The sequence below is a fragment of the Dendrobates tinctorius genome, unplaced genomic scaffold (assembly GCF_039654945.1).
Source record: "Dendrobates tinctorius isolate UK_male_01 unplaced genomic scaffold, ASM3965494v1 ptg000006l, whole genome shotgun sequence".
Classification (NCBI taxonomy): Eukaryota; Metazoa; Chordata; class Amphibia; order Anura; family Dendrobatidae; genus Dendrobates; species Dendrobates tinctorius.
Genome location: NW_027361674.1, coordinates 3,778,103 through 3,801,150, shown reverse-complemented (window position 1 = coordinate 3,801,150; position 23,048 = coordinate 3,778,103). Strand labels below are relative to the sequence as shown.

The window sequence follows — 23,048 nt, the reverse complement described above, 5'->3', positions numbered from 1 at the left end:
GTTCAAGAGGAAGAACCGTGCTTTCCGCAGCAAGATCATTTTCATACATGATAATGCACCATCTCATGCTGCAAATAACACATCTGCATCTCTGGCTGCTATGGGAGGACAAACTTATGGTGTGGCCACCATCTTCCCCTGACCTCAACCCCATTGAGAACCTCTGGAGCATCATCAAAAGGAGTGTCTATGATGGCGGGAGGCAGTTCACATCTAAGCAACAGCTCTGAGAGGGTATTCTGTCCACATGCAAAACAATTGAAGCGCAAACCATCCAAAAACTGACAAATTCAATGGACGAGAGAGTTCAGAAGCTTCTTTCCAACAAAGGGTCCCATGTGCAAATGTAACATCACCTAGAATAAAGTTTTGACTTGAAAACTGTTTGATTTCATTTTGTAATAAGCTGATAATGCTTATAATTTCACAATTGACCATTTTTTTTGTTCAAAATAAAAAGGTTGAAAACTCTGCTGTGCATAATAATTTGGAACATGCATTTTGAGTGTTTCTTATTTTTTAAAATATACTGTTTTCATAGGCAGTTTGTTCAAAAACATTGCAATTAGACTAGAATATTAGATGACTGGAAAATAACAATGACTGCAATTCATATACGTAATTTAGAGAAAATATGAGGAAATATTTTTTGCATAATAATTTGGAACACAGTGTAGACAGTCTTGAAAACAGCGAGTTATGCTGACCGGGATCAGTGAGATATTTATGGGATACCTCTGCGGTTAAGATGGATCCGAGAACCTGCGTGGCCAACAGGTAACGGAATGGAGTCCGTGTTATGCTGACCGGGGTCAGAAAGAGACTGTTTGAATTGATGCTTATGGGATACCTCTGTGGATAAGGGGGATCCGAGAACCTGTGTGGCAGATCCAAAAGGTAACAGTCTTGACAACCGTGAGTTATACTGGCCGGGGTCAGCCTCCAGGCTATGTAAGGGCTATTTGACCAAGAAGGAGCGTGATGGGGTGCTACGCCAGATGACCTAGCCTCCAGTCACCAGACCTGAACCCAATCGAGATGGTTTGGGGTGAGCTGGACCGCAGAGTGAAGGCAAAAGGGCCAACAAGTGCTTAGCATCTCTGGGAACTCCTTCAAGACTGTTGGAAGACCATTTCCGGTGACTACCTCTTGAAGCTCATCAAGAGAATGCCAAGAGTGTACAAAGCAGTAATCAAAGCAAAAGGTGGCTACTTTTTTTTTTTTTAAATTCGTTTATTAAACCATAAGCAGTTTTACAATACAAACATTCAGTGCAAAATGTTAAACCTAGTACAAAATAGATATGTACAATTAGCATGAAGACATGAGGCATAATATGTGCATCAACTGTATGTAAATAAAGCAGACATAATATCAATTGACTCACAATGGTGTTATGTTATTGTACCAGTAATAGAACCTGCCTGGCTTCTAAACTCTACCGACATCTACTAAAACATTAACTATTCTGCAGCCTGCTTCTATATAGCAAGCAGTTTATTGTGCGACATCTCCGCTCTGCAAGGTAAAGTGAGAGGAGTTCCATCTCTCCCAAATCTTTTTAAATTTACCTGGGCACCCTCTATTCTGATACAGTGTCCTCTCATATGGCATAATCGAATTTACGAGAGTGATCCAGGACCCAAGAGAAGGAGGTGAATTCCCCATCCATCGTAGTGCCAGTATCTTTCGTGCCATGAACAATGTCACCCGTAAAAAAAATGCCAACATAATGACCCCACGTCTCCTCATCCCACACTCCAAACAGACATATCAGCGGTTCAAGGGGAACAGGCGTTTGTACCAAGGATGTTAATAACGACGTCACCCCTCTCCAGAATTGCACAACAACAGGACAGCACCAGATCATATGAATAAAGTCTGCATCCATTGAATGACATCTCAAACATTCCGATGACGGATATCGACCCACCTTAAAGAGTCGAATTGGGGTCAAATATGATTGATTAATAATGTACAATTGTATCATCCTGTTGTTGGCAGACGGAGACACCCAGATTGGTGACTCCAGAATTTTTTCCCATTCCTCATCCCGTTTATCAGGAATGAGCCTATCCCATTTCTTCGTAACGGAGTCTATGGCACATTCTGTCCCCACTGACAACATATTTGTATATAGAGAGGAGATGAGACCTTGAGGGCCCTGTGACTTGAGGATCCCTATCAAGGGCAGAGACGAAATGGCATCACTCATATCTAAATTTCTCATATGCGATTGAAAAGCTGACCCTAGTTGTAGATAACGGAAAAACTGGGATCTCGGGACACCGCGATTGACTTGTAATTGCTCAAAAGATATTAAAGTACCATGATCGTACAGACACCGTATTGAACCCAGAACTCGGCAGACGGATGTTCACGCAGCACCGGGAGGTAGTCATTATTCCACAGGGGCATTTCAGCTATAACATCGCCAAATCCAACCACCCCCTTAATCTGTCTCCATATTGATCGTGCCAGACGGAGCAGAGGCAGCAGTCTCGGGACATTTATTTTCCTCATTTCTAAAATACCGAGTGGCCAACTAGTCCCTGCAGCATGAAGATGACTCTCAGAATTCGGGAGGTGGCCTCCAGGCATCCATGTACTTAAGGCCTTGGCCTGTCCAGCTAGATAATATAAAAAGAAATTGGGTAATGCTGCCCCCCCTCCCCTCTTGGGTCTCTGTAGAGTGGTCAACTTTAGTTTAGGCCTGGCTTTCCCCCCAAATAAAGGATGTGATTTGGGAATTTAAATGAACAAAAAAGGATTTGGGCACCACCACCGCACTATGTTGAAGAAAGTAGTTAAGCTTGGGGAGAAATATAATTTTAATTAAATTAATACGTCCGGCTACAGACAATGGAAGCTTACCCCAGATCGCAAATTTACCCCTGACCGTCTCCAGCAGTGGTTGTATATTGAGTTGTAGATCAAATTTACTGCCCTTAGAGATATGAACCCCCAAATATTTTAAACTAGTCACGATGGGCAGCAGGGAGAGAGTCTCAAGTCGTGGCATTGGAGCATGGGAAAGAGGCATCAAAGCAGATTTATCCCAATTTATGTAAAGGCCAGAATATTTACTAAATTTATTTATGGTAGTAATCACTCTTGTCAGGGTTTCCTCTGCTTTGTCCATAAATATCACCATATCATCAGCGTATAAGCCTATGGTATCCGTCCGACCCGCTATCTCTATACCAGCGATATCAGGGGATAGTCTTATACGAATTGCCAGCGCCTCAATAGCGAGAGCAAAGAGGACCGGGGAAAGAGGACTCCCCTGACGGGTTCCCCTATGCAATGAAAATGATTCAGATATGGAGCTATTTACGATGACCCGGGCCTTGGACTTCATGTATAAGACATTGACTCAGTTTTGGAATCTTTCGCCAAATCCATATCTCTGCAAACATGCACGGAGAAAAGGCCATTCAAGTGAGTCAAAGGCCTTGGCCGCATCTAGTGATGCCAATGCCCATTCATTATCCGGTACCAGAGAACTATATTGGGCCACTGACTGGACACGTCTGATATTTGTGGAAGTGCTCTTACCCGGCATAAAACCCGTCTGATCAGGGTGTACAAGATCCAATATAACGGTATTTACTCTTTTAGCTAAAATTTTTGTAAAAATTTTATAATCCACATTTACTAGTGATATAGGCCTATACGATCCACAATCCAAAGGGTCCTTCCCCTCCTTTTTTAGAACTATTATATTGGCCTCATAAAAAGACTCCGACATGCATCCCCCCTCCCAAATCCCACTAAACACTGTCAAAAAAAGAGGCGCCAGTATATCTTGATATTTTCTATATAACTCCACAGGGAATCCATCCGGCCCAGGGGCCTTCCCGGAGGCCATGCCTTGTATGGCATCCTCTACCTCCTCCAGAGTAAACTCAGCATCCATATAGGCCTGTTGGGAAGGACTTAGCGTGGAAAACTCTATATCTAACAAATAGTCCAAACACTCTGGGCCATCCACCTCTGTCTTAGAATTGTACAATGAGCCATAATAGACAGAAAAGCACTTTAATATCTCCTCAGTTGGGGAGACCAACGTACCATCTGAATCACGGATCTGTAGAATTGTGTTGGTTGCATTGTGCTGTCGTACTAAGTAGGCCAGAAACTTACTCGCCTGATTCCCCATCTCAAAACGTAAATAATTTACGTTTCGTCTTAGTGTCCGTGTATTGAGAATATAACCTTTGAGCGGTCAGCCATTCTATCCTATTACTGTTAGATTGATTCGATATATAGGCTGCCTCCGAGTCTTTCAGACGTCGCTCCATCTCGCTAACCTCCTCCGATGTCACTCGCTTAATGTGAGAAATTGTAGAGGATAAACAACCCCGTAAATAGGCTTTAAGAGCATCCCAAAATACATTAATATTTTGGGGTTCGGGGTGGGACGAGACGAAGCAACGTAGCTGATCTATCGTTCTATCAGGGGGTGTTATCAACTTCAGCCAAAAAGGGTTCAGCTTCCATGCTATTCTGTTAGTCAATGGCCCATATTTAAGTTTGAGAATGACTGGACTATGATCCGAAACTCCCCTGCTCCCGTGTTTAATGTCCTCCCCCCACGCCGCCAAACCACTGGATCCAAAAATGTAGTCTATGCGAGACAGAGAGCGTTTAGTGGAGGAATGGCAAGTGTATTCCCTCGTCTCTGGATGGTGCACTCTCCATAGATCTAGCCACCCACTACCCGCCATGAATTGTGACAGTTGGGATGAGCCCGGGGGGGGGGGGGGGGACCCCACCTTGTATTCCATCGCCCAGTCTCAATTTATCAAGATGACTATGCATGACCAGATTAAAATCTCCCATACAGATGACATGTGCGTCTGGGTAACTTAAAGCGAAGCTCAATGCCCTCTGGAGAATTGATATATTAGCCGGAGGGGGATTGTAAATACAAAGGATGACATATTTCCGAGAGTCAATCAGCGCATGGACAAACACAAATCGTCCCTCGGGGTCTCTCCGGGCTTCCCTGACCTCCCACCGAACATCCTTATGAATTAACAGAGAACTCCCCTTGAGTAGCTGGTGTGAAAAGAATGCATAAACCATTGCACCCACGGCTTCTGCACCCACCGAACTGTATCCCTGGTCAGGTGCGTCTCCACTAGGGCCAATATGTGAGGACGGCAATGTCTGACCTGTGAGAATACCTTAATTTTCTTGCGAGGGGTTTTTATGCCCCTCACATTCCAGGTCATACAAATCAGCTCAGAACCCATTACCATCCATTCAAATATGGTGTATAATGGCGCCCGAGCCAGGTACAGAGAGTCCACACAGATAGCAGAATTTGACGTAGGCTGCAGCCTCTATCTAAACAACGACAAACGTAAAAAAAACTTTTAAAAAAGAAAAAGCAAAAGCAATGCAGGAACCTAGTAACATAGGCGTACAGTCTTACGCCCCCAACAGAAAATGAATAAGGGGATACCATCACTGAGCACAGAGTCCGGTATAGCTGGCATCTGGGAACTCGCCGGGAGAGCTCCAATTAGACCTTTGGTTGAAAGGATCCGAAATAACAGTCGCCGCATTAGGACTCCCCCGCCGGGGATCCCCCAAGGGACCGCAGCCAGTCGCCTCCGCCGGATCCGTAAAAAATACAGAAGAACCCTCATGGACAAATCGGAGCCGGGCTGGATATATCATAGAATATACAATGTTCCTGTCTCTGAGCCGCTTCTTGACCTCGAAGAACTGCGCCTGCTGTTTCTGCAGCTCCACGGAGAAGTCCGGAAAGATGGAAATGACAACATTATTGAATTTAATAGGACTTTTCAGGGGCGCCAGGCGTAAGATGGTGTCTCTGTCATTGCAGTTGCGCAGGCGTGCCAGGAATGGTCGAGGTGGGGCCCCCGGAGGCAGGGGTCTGGTAGGGACCCTGTGAGCTCTTTCAACGGCGAATAATGAGGAGAATTTGTCCCCTAAGGACAATCCTCTAGAAACTGCTCAGGATGCTGACCCTCCAAGCGCTCAGGCAGCCCAACAATACGTATATTATTCCTGCGCATTCTGTTTTCTAAATCGTCCGCCTTTTGCTTCCAGTCATTCATGGAGCCCGCCACCTTCGTTAATTTAGCCTCCATAGGTGTAATGGTATCTTCCACCCTGGACACCCTCGTTTCCACCTCCGTAATGCATCCCTTCATGGCCTGCATATCCTGACGGAGTCTCCCCACCTCCGTATAAACATCCTCAATTTTCTCTGTCAGGGATGTCCTGGTCAATGAGATAGCCTGCATCAACTGCGCAGACACTTGTTTAAGGGTCAATTCTTCCTGATCCGTCTTCTCCTCTCCCCCAGAAGGGCGATTTTTGAGCTGAACTTGAGAGGATGTGCTCCTACTGTGCCGCGCACTTTCAGCGGGGTTAGGTCTAGCAAACTCCTTTAATTTTTCCGCCGCTCCCGGCCCCTTAAGTCGGCTCATGATTGTCTGCAGTGCGGCTGATAAAACAAATTAAGGTGTGCAATCCAGGTATTGCCCACTAAAGATGGGTATCACAGCGGGCTGGTAACAGTTAATTGTGAATCAAGCTACAGAGGGACGTTTGAAGGATTACCAGGGCAGCAGCTAGGTACAGTCCAGATGATCTTTATGGCCCGGGGAGGGAGGGGGTCCCACAGAGGAAGCTGCAGTGGGGGAGGGTGCACAAAGCCTCCCTTAATAATGGCGCCAGCCGGCAGTGAGTGGATGGGCAGAGAGGGATACCGCGCAGGGGCCCGTTTCCCAGGGCACTCACTTCGCGCTCCCCCGTATTGTCAATCAAATCTCTTCTCTCTCCGGCGACGGTGCAGCAGTGGGAAGCCGGCGCTGCAGCTCTCAGCAGTTGAGCTGCGTGCCCAAGATGGCCGCCGCCTCGTGGGAGAACCAGCCGCCCGCTCTTATCTCCCCCGTCGCCCGCTCTCAGGATCCGTCTCCCGACCTGCCACAAAGCGCCCAAGGGGTCCCAGCGTCCGAGGGAGGTCCAGCCAGCAGCAGGTGAGCCGCCAGAAAAAGGTCTAGGGACCAGGATATGGCAGGATTATGCGGAGCTCTCCTCACCAGCGTCCTCTCCCTCTCACGGCATAGCCAAGCCCCCCAAAAAGGTGGCTACTTTGAAGAACCTAGAATATAAGACATATTTTCAGTTGTTTCACACTTTTTTGTTAATTATATAATTCCACAAGTGTCAATTCATAGTTTTGATGTCTTCAGAGTGAATCTACAATTTTCATAGTCATGAAAATAAAGAAAACTCTTTGAACGAGAAGGTGTGTCCAAACTTTTGGTCTGTACTGTACTGTCTGTTGGTTGGCTGATAACCATATGTGAACATAATCGTTGTTCCATATTTTCTGTCTATTCTTCTGATCTACGTGTGAAACTACTGGGCTAATTCCCCAGAAAAATGCATCCTTGTGTAAGCTCGATGACTGAGGTGTCATATTGTTGTCAGTTGAACCACATGAGCGCATCAAGTGTTGAACCAGCAATTTAATAGCTGAGGCTAGCTTAATCTCCCCTGTGTTAAGCATAACTTTCTGTACTGCGAGGTTTTTGTTGGCTTCAAAACACTCACCACTGTATGACGTAGGATGAGTGACATCAGGTGATGGAGGAAATCCGGCTCCTGCTTGAGCGATCGTCTGGTGGGTGAATTGGCTGGAGGCCCTAGGAGATGGGGATGGGTTTCCCTGGCTGGCACACCCTGATGGAGCACGTGACTGCTGGCGTCTGTCGTGTTCCCGAGCCTGAGTGACTCCAGGTGATAGAGGAACTCCGGCTCCCATTTGAGCGATGGTCTGTTGGTTGAATTAGCTGGAAGCCCTGGGAGATGGGGATGGTCTACCCGGCTGGCAGGAATGATGGTGGTACTCGTCAGAGGAGGATGGGGAGGACCTGCGGCGTCTATTCCTGGGTCTGTTGCAGCTATGGGGTGTGTTGGGGGCATATATATCTGCAATAAAGGGTGGGTTACAGGCCCAAACTGGTAATGTTGTGCTGTTTAACATGAGCGGTGGTATTCCGCTACCATATTCAATATTAGGAGTGGGAGGGCCGGGGTAAATGTACAACCTTTATTAGCTATTTGGAAAGTTATAGGGGATGTTGTGGGTTCAATTACATTTTTATTACTACTGCATGCTTCTGTAGCTGGAGGGCGCGCTGATCAGTTGGGTTGGACTGATCAGGGCGCTCAGCAGCTGTGTTGCGGGATCTCAGCCCGGTCTCCATGTCCACCCGTGCAGGCAGTGTGGCTGCAACTGAAAGAGGTACGTTAAAGGCCGGGCATAGGCTGACCTAGAAGCGGCTCGGAGGGGACCAGAAGTGATCGGGTTAAGTGGGCGGAGCCTGGCCGTGACGCGTGCCGAAGTCAAGTGGAGACAGCAACAGCCCGAGGTGTCTCGGCCTGCACCTGGGAACCGCGCGGATGTGGAGCTGAGAATGCGGCCGCTCCGGAGGGCGGGGGCGGCATGCGGACCACCTGCTTCCCCGCACCGGAAGAACCGCACCTGGAGCGCCGGCTGAAGCTGGGGGGGGGGGGGGCACTGCATTTCAATGCCAGATAAAGAATCAGGTGGGCCAGCGGTGGGGGAGGAGGTGCGGGGGCACGGGGATGGGGATCCAAACGGTGGGGAGGCTATTTCACGGGAGGCCATCAGGGCAGCACGGACAAAGGTGAGATCAGGAGGGGGCGGGAGTGGATGGTGCCCAGGGGGAGGAAGTCGACACCAAAGGCCCAGCCGAAGGCACGGGCAGGGGGTCAAAAGAGGGCTCAGGGAGGTGAGCGCCTAGGCCAGTGATAAGGGCCTGAAGCCAGTACTCATCTTCCTGTGCTGCTCGCCGTTGCAGGGCCTCCGTCAGGGCCTTAAACATGGCTGCAGGGGGTTCCTCGGGGCACAAAAGCTTCCAGGGGTCAGCCGGAAGAAAAGGAAGACACTGACCCCGAGCGACTGAATTTAACCCATGTAGGTGCGGCTGGAGGACCCTTCCCCTTTAATTCCATTGGACAGCTGGGCATCACAATTAGTGCATCATCTGGGGACAAGTGGGAGGGGGGGAATTGGGCCTTGAACCAAATTTTTTTCTAGCTTTTGTCATATGGGCCCCGAATCATGGGCAAGTTCCTTATTTAATACCATGCCTACCATATTCCTATGGTATTCTGCCGGATCTTCTAACTACATCATGTATGAAACGCCAGTGTTTCAGAGAAAAGCATACCAGTCTGCAAATACGTTTGGGCAGCATGAATAAAGTATAAAAAATATATAATAATTAAAGGACAAATCGAATATATGTTCCCACCTAGTGTGACATAGCACCGACTTGTAGGCGCACAGCCACCTAAAAAGGGAAATAGTGACAACCGGCTCTCACTTTATTCATGTTTACTATAAGGATCAATGCAGCATTTTCAGGAAAGATATTCTTGAATTCATGATGGGAAATGCAACTCTATCAAAAAGGGTGAGGTGCTTTGTTTTATTTTACAAAAAACATTTTTTATTTAACACAAACAAATCTTACAGACTGTTTTGATACAGAAAATAAAACATCACTTTTCCAGGATTTCAAGAACTCCCCCCATCTCCTCCCAACCAGAAACCCTTCCCCTTTTCTCGGTATACATCTGAATTTGTATAAGCCTAACGTTCCGCCTCGAAATACAAATACCAAAAGTATCATTAACTACACAACCCATAAACTACCTTCTATCCGACCTATTATATTGCTATTAAAGAACAAGCATATTAAATATTAGGTCTATGGCCAACTCATCCAACACCACCCTTGAGCCTTTAATTGAACGCCGCCCCCCCCCCCCCCCCCCATCGTATCCCCAATTTAGCTTTTTTATACAGACCCTTTTTTCCATTAGAAAAGTAATTTTTACACCTCTCACTACCCCTTCTATTAATAGAGGATGTTTGTCAACAAACGCCGAGCTATAGTCTTTTAGTGTGATATAGAATCTCGGCTATTGCCAATTGTATAGGGGGCGAACCTCTAACCTCCCCACATACCAAGCAAACATACCTTGGGAGCAAGAGAAATATGAATATTAAAAACATTTAAGATCAGCTTACCAACATCTTCCCACAGCCCAGTTAGATGAGTATAGTACCAGAACATATAGACTAAATCTGCCCCTTCCTCTCCACAGCATGGACACCGATCATCCACCCTAATACCCACTCTAAATAGTATTCTAGGAGTCCTATAGGCTCGGTGTATAAGAAGCAATTCAGATATTCTCTGGGTAGTATTTATAGATGCTTTTCCTTTTGACTACAGGATATCCTCCCACTCCCCCTGAGTGACTAATCCAATATCCCTTTCCCATATACGGTAGGTTTAATTATAACCATAAAATCTCCCTAAATCTTTAAATAGCAGAGAATTATACATCAGGGAGATAAGACCTCTTTTACTCTGCAGTTATTACCGAGTCCAGTTAAAAGAAATGGTCAAATTTGAGAGACTCCTGGGCTCTAACGGCGTGTAGCAATTGTAAAATCTCTGAAAAATTCAGAGCTATCCAAATACAAGTTTGCGTTATATATTCAAATGAGCAAAAGTGCCCTTCCATGTATAATTGATGTAGACGTTTAAATCCCTCACTTTTCCGTGTCCCAAACCCCTGCAACCTTTACAATTTCTTAAAATTGGGCTTAGTCCAAATAGTAGTACATTTCAAGTGCGCACACATTCCAACCCATTTCTTGTAGGACCACCAAATTGAATAAGAGATAGAGTTCTGTAATGCTGTAGATAAGCCTCCGATCTAACCTGAAAGAAAAACAATTTTTATTATACACACGCAGGGCGGTCCGGCGCCTCCCATCTTCATCTGATGTCGTCATCCTCTTTGCTTCGTGTCGCGGCTCCTGCGCAGGCGTACTGATCTGGGCCTCTCTGACCTTTCCCGGCGCCTGCACACTGCAGTACTTTGCTCTGCCCTCAACAGGGCAGATCAGTACGCCTGCGCAGGAGTCGTGACACGAAACAAGGAGGATGAGGACACTGCATGAAAATGGGAGGCACCGGACCCGGATCTGCGACAACCATCGGACCGGACCGCCCCCGATGAGTATAATAAAACTTGTTTTTCTCATCTTTCAGGTTAGATTGGGGTTTATCTACAGCATTACAGAATGCTGTAGATAGGCCCCGAAAGTCAGTGGCCGCAGCTTATAGCTGAAAATCAAGGTTACAGGTTCCCTTTAACTCCACTCTACACTATCAAAAGCTTTAGCGGCGTCCAGAGATACTACTTCTCTTTATTTAGGATTCACCAGTGACGCCTGCAAATTGAAAAAAAAAAAAAGATAGCGCAAACTTATAGCTGTTGACTTGCAGGGCATAAATCCTACCTGGCCCAAATGATTTACTGACTCGATCGCAGTGCTCAGCCTAGAGGCAAGAATTTTGGTCAGAATTTTAACATCCGATGTGAAAAGCACTATCGGCCTGAACAAATCAGGTAGTTCATCTTTCCCTTCTTTAGACAGCACCACAATTATTGCCTCATATAGTGAGCTTGGAAGTGATGCCATTGAAAAGGCATTATTAATCATTTCAAAATAATGTGGTAATAATTCTCCCTCAAAACATTTTAATACTTCTATTGGAAGGCCATTTACCCCAAAAGCTTCATCATTGCCCATTTTCACTACTGCCTGCATTACTTGTTCCTGAAAATTGGCTGATCTAGGAATATTCTATCCTTGTACCGTAAGGAAGAGGCACTCTAATACCGTCAGCTCTGTATAAGCCGGACTTCACAATCGGGATACCAGTCCTCCATTACTCTTACCTGGTAGAAACACCAATACACTGTTTGGCTCAGTCGCTGGTCTAGGGGACCTCTGCTTTTGCCTGAGAAAAATAGAGAAATCTTAATAATTCAACATAAGACATTGTGGACAATAGTAGCTTCTGGCTTTGTGGGGACAGATTGGGGAAGGTCCGTTTCTGTTGCCTGTGACTGTGCCTAGTGCATAAAGTCCATAAAGATTTGGAAAAAAGAACATGACCTGCCTGATCTCAACGCCATCCAACACTTTTGAGATAAACTATAAACATATATTGTGAGTTGGGCAGACTCCCAGACATCAGTGTCTGACCTCACAAAGGCTCTTCTGGAGGAAAAGGCAAAAATTCCCACATATGCCTCCAAAATCAAGTAAAAATCTTTCCAAGACAAGTGGAAGCTGTTGTATCTGCAAAGCAATGACCAACTCCATATTAAATGTCTATTGATGTAGAACTGGAGGTCATAAGAGCTCCTGAAGGTGGAATGTGGTGGCGGCATATACTTTTCTCCACATGGCATTTATGGTATGTAAATATAACACCTTCTTGGAAGGGGACATCCCCACTCTGGCTGAACTACATGTGTCTTGTCATCAAGTTATCACTGGATGATTTCCAGGCTGCAGAATCCAGCAGCTTGTCTAAACACATTACCGTACTCATTGCCGAAAATAACTTTTCTTACCCACAATTGTTTCTAGTCTCGAGGAAAAAAAAAAGTAATATTTTACAAAATGAGGAAGCATTTTATAAGTGTTAACCTTTATTGCAAAATATCTAAAAACAAGACAACCACACAGATTAACCAACAACCAATTGTGTCGCCTATTATGGCCCTACACTGGGGCCCTGATGATGACTACCTAGCAGCGGAGGTTGGCACCCTAAACACAATCGAGATTGGCGCCCCCGCTCTGCGACGGCTGAACGCTGTTGCTCCTAATTAACCCTGGACTAGTGCTGCAAACAGTCACTGATTTGCCCAGGAAAAGAGTGTAAAGGTATTGCCAATGTAGGTAGTCTAATAGGCAACAATAGAAAAGGTGCATAAAAAAGTGCTGTAAACACAAGACAAAGTGACATGTGCAAACAAATACGAGTACCTGACTAAACTGTTCCCTGTGACTGAACACCTTCCTGTCAGTGGAGCCATGTACCTGCTGGATTAGTTCTCCTGAAGAAACTGTGCACCAAGTTATCCTTTATTTGCAGAGACATCTCGTGCAGGCGTTAAAGACAGGGATTATCTGGGCATGCGCCCTTATCTATCAATGATTAGTGGCGTGTGCGTGGTATTCTGCTGCCCTGGTAACGTTCTGGGCATGTGCGGTAGCGGCGGTAACTTGCTTTATGTTTATAGAAACGCTGCCGACATGTGCAGTGTCTTGCAGACCCGCGCCCTCACTTGGAAACAGGAAGCGCACTCAGCGTCATCGCTTCCTAGCAGTGCTAGACAACAGCTGAGAGTTGATCTGCGCTCCAGGTGGAATGCACGCTGACCACCACCGCCCAGCAGTTCATAATCTATTGGTGGTTAATGTGATTGATGGTTGTATCTACCTATCACAGACTACATAGCCTGTCTTACAAAGCTTTCTTTTGGTTTATAGAGCAGGAGTATACGGCCATTTGTAGGTTTTAGCCTATATTTCAGCCCCATTTGGCTACATCATATTAATGGGACATCTATGTTATGGAGGAGGAGTTTTCATTCATTGGCTGTCCTGGGAACTGCTGAGTCTATATATATGGGGGATTTTGGTCATTTTTCACACAGCATCTGACTATCTACCTCCTGATGATCCTTATTATGAGAAACGCGTAGAGGTTCAACTTCATCAACTACTAACCTTGAGTACCATTTACTGTTATCAATATGATTTATAATCTTTTTTCCATATGGGTCACAAATGGACCATAGGTTTAAAATGTACCTTCCAATAATTTATTAATTTGCTACCCTTATCTTAATATGAGTTATATCAGGGATTTAAGGGATAGCCGTCATGGAGCGGGGGTGCCATTCAACTGACCAGTAGGGTGCCAACCTCCGCTGACAGGAAGGTGTTCAGTCACAGGGAACAGTTTAGTCAGGTACTCATTTGTTTGCTCATGTCACTATGTCTTGTGATTACAGCACATTTTTCCCCTTTTCTATTGTTGCCTATTAGACTACCTACATTGGCAATACCTTTACACTCTTTTCCTGGGCAAATCAGTGACTGTTTGCAGCACTAGTCCAGGGTTAATTAGGAGCATCAGGGTTCAGCCGTCGCGGAGCGGGGGCGCCAATCTCGATTGTGTTTAGGGTGCCAACCTCCGCTGCTAGGTGGTCATCATCAGGGTCCCAGCGTAGGGCCATAATAGGCGACAAGGTTGGTTGTTGGTTAATCTGTGTGGTTGTCTTGTTTTTAGATATTTTGCAATAAAGGTTGATCTTATTTTATTCAAATGCTTGATACTAGCAAGGCTCCTCTCTAGTTTACAAATTGTTCTTCGAGCTTAGGTCTATATTCAAAATTAATACGGTGTTGAATTCCCTCAGAAAACAGCAGCAATGCAGGCCAGCGAGTCCAGCAGACAGGGCCACGTGTGTGTTATGTAATGTTAGATACGCCGCAGAAGGCTTTCTGGAGAATGAGAGCTTTTTTTTTCTAGTGGTTTAATATTAGAAATAACAAGCGCTGGATGTGAAGCAGCCTGTCACTTCACATACAGCTGCTGCACTGTGACCTGCAACCTCCAACTGCTCACAGAGGAATGGTACATCTGTGATAATCAGACTAAAAAGAGACAGAATATGCAAAAGGTTTAGAACAAAAAAAAACACAATAATAAAAAAAGTTTATAAGCCAAAGGTAGGAATGGAACAAATCCAGCGGGAAGGAGAAATATAAGGCAGTCCTTGATGTTCCACATTCCTTTAGAATCCATTTCTGGTTTGGGCTCAAAAACCTGAATGTGTGGTTACAGCTTTAACCCCTTTCTGACATCAGACGTACTATTCCGTCCATGTGTCCTGGCACAAATTGACCATGGACAGAATAGCACGCCTAAGTGACCGGCCGTGCTCAGAGGGGGAACGCGGCCGGGTGTCAGCTGATTCTCACAGCTGACACCTGGCACTAGGTGCCGGGAGCGGTCACACACCACTCCCAGCACTTTAAGCCCCGAAATACTGTGCTGTAACAAGATCGCAGCATTCGGGAGCTAGCACAGGGGCTAACAGCCTATCTGCCTTTGGATCGGAGACCCTGTGGTGTGACACCGGGTCCCAATCATTGCCATGGTGATCCGGATGTCATCATGACGACATCCGGGTCACCAGAGCGAAGTAACCTTGCTGATCATGCACAGTGCATAACCAGTAAGTCTCTCTCTATGACAATGCAGCACTGACATCTTATATGGCGAGCAGATGCGGCTTCATCTGCATGCCATAGAAGCCATCAGCCTGCAAAAAATGATTGTTCCCTAGTGGATCTAAGTAAAAAAGTTAGGAAAAAGTAAAAAAAAAAAAAAATAGAATTAGACTTACCGGTAATTCGGTCTCTGGGAACCTTCCACGACAGCAACCTTGGAGGTTGTCTCCCCGCCCTAATAGGGGACAGGAACACATAGGTTAAATAACCCTCCCCTTCCTGCTACCTCAGTGTTTTTTCTGACATACTAGCATGAATAGTTAGCGCCAGTAGAGCAGGAATCATCAGGCAAACATAGTATAGGGAGGGAAATTAGTGCTGTCGTGGAAGGTTCCTAGAAACCGAACTACCGGTAAGTCTAATTCTATTTTCTCTAGTCACCTTCCACGACAGCCACCTTGGAGTCATGCCAACGTTAATTTTTCTAGGGAGGGACTACGGCTTGCAAGACGCGTCTGCCGAACGTCAGATCCCTATTGAAATCCAGTCTATAGTGTCTAGTAAAGGTGTGCACAGAGGACCAGGTGGCAGCTCTGCATATCTGCTCCGAAGACGTATTCCCCCTTGCTGCCCAGGACGTAGCGACTGATCAAGTGGAGTGGGCTGTTAGCGACTCAGGAGGAGAGAGATGTCTTCAGGAATATGCCAGGGAGATGGACTGCTTGATCCAGCCCACTATCGTGTTCTTTGCCGCTTTCTTCCCTTTGTTTCTTCCTGAATACTGGAGGAACAGGTTCTGATCGATTGTCCAATCCCTGGTTGCCTCGAGGTAGCGGAGAACTACCCTGCTAACGTCCAGGGTATGAAACCTTCCCTCCTTCGGATTAGAAGGATTTGGGCAAAATGAGGGCAACACGATATCCTGGCTTCTATGAAAGTCTGACACCACCTTGGGCAAAAAGGAGGGGTCTAGACGCAGTACTATACTGTGTGAATTGAGTAGGAGGTAAGGTTCCTGTACTGATAGGGCCTGTAGCTCTCCCACCCGTCTAGCCGATGTGATTGCCACCAGAAACACTGTTTTGAGTGTAAGAATCTTTAATGAAATTTCTGACAGGGGCTCAAACGGGGCCTGTGTTAGGCTGTTGAGTACTAAATTAAGATCCCAGGGGGGAACCCGATTAGGGAGTGAAGGGCGAATCCTGCCTGCCGCTACCATGAATCGCTTGACCCAGCAGTGTCTGGCTAGGTCTTGGTCAAAATAAGAACTAAGGGCAGATACCTGTACTTTCAACGTACTTGGAGTAAGGCCTAGATTCTAACCCTTTCTGCAGGAAGTCTAGCATTTGGGCAATATTTGGATGGGAGGGGTCAGGGGCCCCAGGAACAAAATTTTTTCCATATTTTGCCATAAATTGCATTCGTCACCGGCTTTCTACTTTTTTGAAGGGTCCGAATTACCTCATCAGACAACCCTTTAGCCTTCAGAATATTGGCTTCAATAACCAAGCTGCTAGACGTAGCCTGGTCGGGTTCGGGTGTAGTAAGGGACCCTGAAACAGGAGGTCGGTCCTTTGGGGTAGAAGCAAGGGACCTTCTTGGGCCATGTCCAACAGAGCGCTGTACCAGCTCCACCCTGGCCACATGGGAGCCACTAGGATCGTTGTGACTCCGTCTGCTCTTATCTTTTGTAACGTTCTTGCCAGCATTGGGATTGGAGGAAAAGCGTAGACCAGTCTGAAGATCCATGGATGGGCAAATGCATCCGTCCCCTGGGCTCCGTACGTGGGACTGAGGGAGAAATAAGTCGCTGCTTTTGTATTCTGCGCATTCGCGAACAGGTCGACTTCTGGGTCTCCCCATCTTGAGGCTAGGGTCTGGAAGACCTCATGGTTCAGACACCATTCTCCTGGATGGACGTCCTTCCTGCTCAAGAAGTCTGCTTTGATGTTTTCCGACCCCTTCAGGTGTACTGCGGAAATGGATAACAGGTGCTTCTCTGCCCAGAGGAAGATTCTTGTTGCTACCTTCTTTAGACTGTGGTACTTTGTGCCCCCTTGGTGTCTGAGATATGCCACCGTGGTCACGTTGTCGGAGTATATCCAAACATGATGGTTTTTGACCAGGGCTAATGCGGCTTTCAGTGACTCTTCCACCGCCGTCAACTCCCTTAGGTTTGAAGATCCGGATCTTATGTTCTGGGGCCACTGCCCCTGAAAGTATGAATCCTCGACCACAGCCCCCCAGCCCCTCAGGCTGGCATCGGTACATAGTACTTTTAGAGGAAGTTGATCCCAACTTACTCCTCGTCTCAGGTTTCAGTAACTCAGCCACCACTAAAGAGCCGCTTTTACATGTCCTGGAAGCAGAACCTTTTTTGATAGGTTGTTCGGATACTTCCTCGCGTTCATCAGGACATGAGTGGAGGACTCGTGTATGAGCTTGTGCCCAGGATACCGCCTGAATGCACGCCGTCAGGGAACCCAGGATGGACATGGCGTCCCTCAACATTGGCGCCCTTTGGTCTCTGAACCTGATTATTTTTTGCCGAAGGTCTTTTTGCCGATCTTCGGGGAAAAAGGAGGTTCTTTTCTCCGAATCCAAGAGGATCCCCAGGAATTTCCTCCTCGGGGAAGGATAGAGGGCCGACTTCTGGAGATTCGGTATCCACCCTAGGCCTTCGAGTATCTGTAGAGTTCTTGATACGACCTGGTTCAGCCGGGTTACCGATGGTGCAACGATCAGCAGATCGTCTAGATACGGCACAATGCATATCCCCTGAAGCCGGATAGAGATGACTGCTTCCCTCATGATCTTCGTGAATACCCTAGGTGCTGGGGATACCCCAAATGGCAGGGCATTGAACTGGAGGTGGCTGATTCCTCGGTCGTGGGAGACCGCAAAACTTCCGGTGATCTGGATGAATGGGAACGTGGTAATACGTGTCCCTTAGATCTATCGTAGCCATTTGCCAGTTTTGCCAAATGAGCGGGATCGCTGACTTCACCGATTCCATCTTGAACCTTCGGTACTTGATGAAGTGGTTCAGGGGCTTTAGGTTTATTATGAGACTGTGTTTTCCTGAGGGTTTTTTTTTTTTTCTAATCAGGAACAGGCGAAAATAATGTCCCCTGCCCTCTTCTTGCGGAGGTACATATGAGACCACTTCTTCCCATAGGAGTTCTTCTATCTGACGTAACAATATTTTCTGCAGACTTGGGGACTGTGCCGGGGTAATTCTTAGGGCGTTTGGGGGGGGGGGGGGTGCTTGAACTCCAGCCTCAGCCCATATTGTATAGTGTGCAGGACCCACTGGTTCGAGGTCGTGGCCTGCCATAGGGCGAGAAACTGTGTGAGTCGACCCCCTACCTGGGAGTCACTGCTTCTCTGGGGGCTGCTGCTGTTGGGGCACAAGAATGTTTCTTCCTTTACCCCCTTTCGGGTAGCTCCATCGACCCGTCTTGCCCTTTCCCCTGAATGGCCTCTGGGAGGTCTGCTCTCTTGAGGGACGAAAAAACCGCCTTTTGGTGGATTTCTGTTCTGGCAGTGATTTATTCTTGTCTGAGGCCTTCTCCAGGATGTCATCTAGGACCGGCCCAAACACGTGGTGTCCCTGGAAGGGGAAAGCACACAGTTTCGTCTTGGAGGTGATATCACACCCCCATGACTTCAGCCACAAGGCTCTCCTGGCCGAGTTTGAAAGGACAAGGGACCTTGCTGCCACCCGTACCGTTTCTCCTGAGGCATCAGCCAAATACCCTGTTGCCTTCTGGAGGATTGATAGGGAGTCTAGGATTTCCTCTCTTGGAGTGCCCCCCGATAGGTGGTCTTCCAACGTGTGTAGCCAGAAAAACAAAGACCTGGCCATGGAGGTGGATGCAATATTTGCTTTCAGCAGGTTCGTAGAGGCCTCCCAGGACTTTTTAAGATGGCTCTCTATTTTGCGATCCATTGGATCCTTCAATTGGGAAACATCCTCAAAGGGTAAGGACGTTTTCTTAGTGACCCTAGATACTTCGACGTCTATTTTAGGGATCTCCCAAACAGAACTATCACCCTCTAGGGGAAACCGGTTTTTCAGCTCAGAGGGCACAGTAAGTGCCTTCTCGGGGGAGGACCACTCCTGAGCTATTAAATCCTTTATAACCTCATGAACTGGGAAACCCTTTCTACCTCTGGGTTTCAATCCTCCAAGCATCTCATCCTGGACTGAGAGCTTGATCGCCTCCTCCTCCTCTAATCCCATGGTATTTCTCACCATGGATACTAACTCCTCCATATCCTCTGAGGAGAAATATTTTTTTTTATCATGGCTGGAGGTGGACGTGGAGCCCTCATTTTCCCAAATATCCTCCGATCCGGAGAAACGGACCTTTCCCCGTCTGAGTCAGCCTCCACGAGTGCCCTTTTTCTCTTTTCTGTGGCAGGACCCTGGGCCTCATGGGTCTGGGCTGCTATGGAGGTCTGAACCTCCTGCCTAATGAGAGTCTTTATGCTGTCAAACAGGGAGGGTTGTTCGGTACGCAGGATATTTTGCGCACAGGGTTGGCATAACTTCTTTCCGTAGTCAGAAGGAAACCTGGCACCACAAATACCACACTTGCGGGGGTTTTTAGGGGCAGAGGCCTTGTCTTCCTGCAAGAAGAGGAGAAGGCTTACTCAGACCTGTGCCACCGTATTTTGACAGACAAGGGACCTGGCCCTGCTACTCACTGAGGGGGGGAGACGCTGCGCTCCAAAGATGCTGCAGCTGAGGGCTTCTCACCATCCATGTCCGTCACACCACAGACACACTGCGCTTACCTGGAGCTGCTGCACCCTTTTTAAGGGTGTTGCTGGCGTTCGTTCTCTGGTGCTCCTCCCTCCTCTGTCCCTGGGGAGGACGATGGTCGACCCCGCCCGCTGTTGGAGCCATTTCCCGGGTCCCCCGGGTACCGGCGCGCGTTTCCCCATTGCAGGACGCCGGAGGCCGCAAACCGGAAGTGCGCGTCATCGCTACTTCCAGTCTACTGCCCGCCCCCTCTGGCGCACGCGGCTTCCCCATGCAGCGCTGGAAGGAGGAAGGACGCCGGGGAGCTGTGCAGGACCCCGGCAGGCACCATACCGCCCCGCTTAACCCCGGAGGGCGCGGGAGGGGCGGTCATGTCCCGAGTCACACCGGTGGTGGAGACGGGAGCAGCGCATGGAGGAGAAGAGAACCCCCCGACCTCGGCTGCCCAGCTTTTGGTAAGGATCTAGGGCTCCGCTCGCTAGCCACGGCAGCCCCTTGTGACCTCTTCATGCCCCAATAGGGGACAGGAAAAACACTGAGGTAGTAGGAAGGGGAGGGTTATTTAACCTCTGTGTTCCTGTCCCTTATTAGTGCGGGGAGACAACCTCCAAGGTGGCTGTCGTGGAAGGTGACTAGAGAAAGTTAAAATAAATGTAAAAATATTTTTTTTTAAAAATTTAAAAAAAAAAAAAAAAAAAATCAATATATTCTCTCTAAATAAATATTTGAATGAAAAAAACAAAAGTACACATTTGTTATCACCACGTCCGCAACGAGCCAACCAATTAAACTGACCCATTAGTTAACCCCTTTAGTGAACACCATAAAAAAACCAAGGCAATAAACAATGCTTTACCATCATACCACCGAATAAAAAGTGGAATAACATGCGATCAAAAATACGGATATAAATAAACATGGTACCGTAGAAAAAGTCATCTAGTCCTGCAAAAAACAAGTCGCCATACAGCTTCATCAGCAGAAAAATAAAAAAGTTATCGCTCTCAGAAAAAAAATGTGACTATTTTTTCTATAAAATAGTTATCACATAAAAGCGCCAAAACATTAAAAAAATGATAAATGAGGCATCGCTATAATCGTACTGACCAGAAGAATAAAATCGCCTTATCAATTTTACCACACACAAGTAACGGTATTAAACCCTCCACAACCACAAAAAAAGAAATTCATGAATTGCAGGTTTTTGCTTATTCTGTCACCCAAAAATCAGAATAGAAAGCGATCAAAAAATACCATGTGCCCGAAAATGGTACTAATAAAAACGTCAGCTCGTTTTGTCCCGCAAAAAAAACAAGACCTCACATGACGCTGAGGTCCAAAATATGGAAAAATTATAGCTCTCAAAATGTGGTGATGCAAAAACTATTTCTATATTCTTTATCGCTTCATTGGGGAACACCGGTAACCATGCGGTGTATGCTGCTGTCGCTAGGAGACTGACACTAAGCAAAAAAAGAAAAATAGCTCCTCCCCAGCAGTGTACACCCATGGACAGGCACAAAGCAACTCAGTTTTAGCTTAGTGTTTTTAGGAGGTGGACCTCGATCTGCCGTTTTCTCCTTTGCAGGTTCCCTGTTTTGTGCGTTTTAATCTTTTCCCTCTGTCTTTCAGGTTCTTCGTTCTAGGGCAGTGTTTTTCAACTCCAGTCTTCAAGACCCACCAACAGGTCAAGTTTTCAGGATATCCTTAGCATTGACCAGGTGATTTCAACACCTTCTCAAGCATTAATTCCATCACCTGTGCAATACTAAGGAAATCCTGAAAACATGACCTGTTGGTGGGTCTTGAGGACTGGAGTTGAGAAACACTGTTCTAGGGTAACAGGGTGTAATATGTCTCACCCTGTTTTCCCATACGTATGCAACCGAGAGAGCAGTGTGGTGTTACCCACATTGCCCACTCTCGGACCCACAGGCCCTTACGGGTGTTTCAGGGAGATTCCCGGTGGCCAGTCCTTGCCTTTTCCCTACCTCACCCCTCTCCTCGGAGATGGCTGAGAGGAAGACGGTGGTCACCAGCGGTGACCTCCCCCCCCTTCTTGCAAGGGGATGATGCCGTCAGGATCCCTGATGCCAGTGACCCCCCTCATCCAAGGGCACCTGATGTGAAAAGGAATCGTGGACTCACCTGCCAGGTAGGTAGGCTTCCTCTCCCAGCGGCGCAGGCAGGACCCATCCTCACTCCTGTACCTAACAGGGGCAGGGCACTCCCAGCAGCTCCTTGCTCCTCTCTGACTTCCTAGCAGCGTTGCGCATGCAGACCCCTTTGATTTTGCATCCCTCAACAAGGACCTGCCGCGGCCATTTTCCGCCTGTCCAGCGCCCCTCCAGCCAACTCTGCAGGGACTTCTCATATTTCCTCTAAGCCCACTGATTCATTACACCTGTGCCCGCTGTAAATTGAAGTGGTCTTCCGGTCAGCCCTTTCCTTTCTGCAGATCGTGCAGTCCTTCCAACAGGTCTGCCCCACAGGAGCACCCAAACGCCTGGGATGAGAGCACACCCCTTCCTCCGGAGTGAGCTGTTGCCATGTCCCTGGTACAGGGCCTGGAACATCTTCCTCAATATCTGCCGCCACCAGTGCTCCGATCGCCTCCCAGGGTGATTCGCACGCACCTGACCATGACCTTCGCAGGGACAGATCAGATAAAAGGTCTAGGAAGCGGGCTCTCTCTAGCTCCTAATCCAGTTCTCCAGACCCCTCTGCATCCTCCAGGATGCCACCCTCTCCCCATCCGGGATTTGGGTCAGATATGGATTCCCAGTCCGGGTCAGAGTCTGATTCAGACCAGGCTTCAAAAAAAATGCCAGACATTGTAGATAGCCTTATTTTGGCTATCGCTCAAACTAAAAGAGGACGAGGTCCCTGTTCAAGAGCACTCAGTTTCCTTCAAACGGGTAGAACGTCCTCCTCGGACCTTACCCTATCGCAAAGAGTTTGAAGCAACTATGGCTAAACACTGGGAACATCCCGAAACGAGTTTCCCGGGAAGAAAACAGCTAGACATCCTGTATCCCATTAGCCCAGATCTTGTCGGCAAATGGGCAGAGT

The 23,048-nt window shown here is 47.3% G+C and overlaps 1 protein-coding gene across 2 annotated transcripts in view; it reads right to left on the bottom strand.

The window, feature by feature from the left end:
• TDRD9 (tudor domain containing 9) overlaps window positions 1-23,048 on the bottom strand; it is a 320,208-nt gene that overhangs the window by 154,697 nt on the left and 142,463 nt on the right. For both annotated transcript variants that reach the window (XM_073570199.1, XM_073570208.1), the window contains exon 9: window positions 11,845-11,906. In XM_073570199.1, the coding sequence (XP_073426300.1) occupies window positions 11,845-11,906 (62 nt within the window). The remainder of the gene's footprint in view (window positions 1-11,844; window positions 11,907-23,048) is intronic.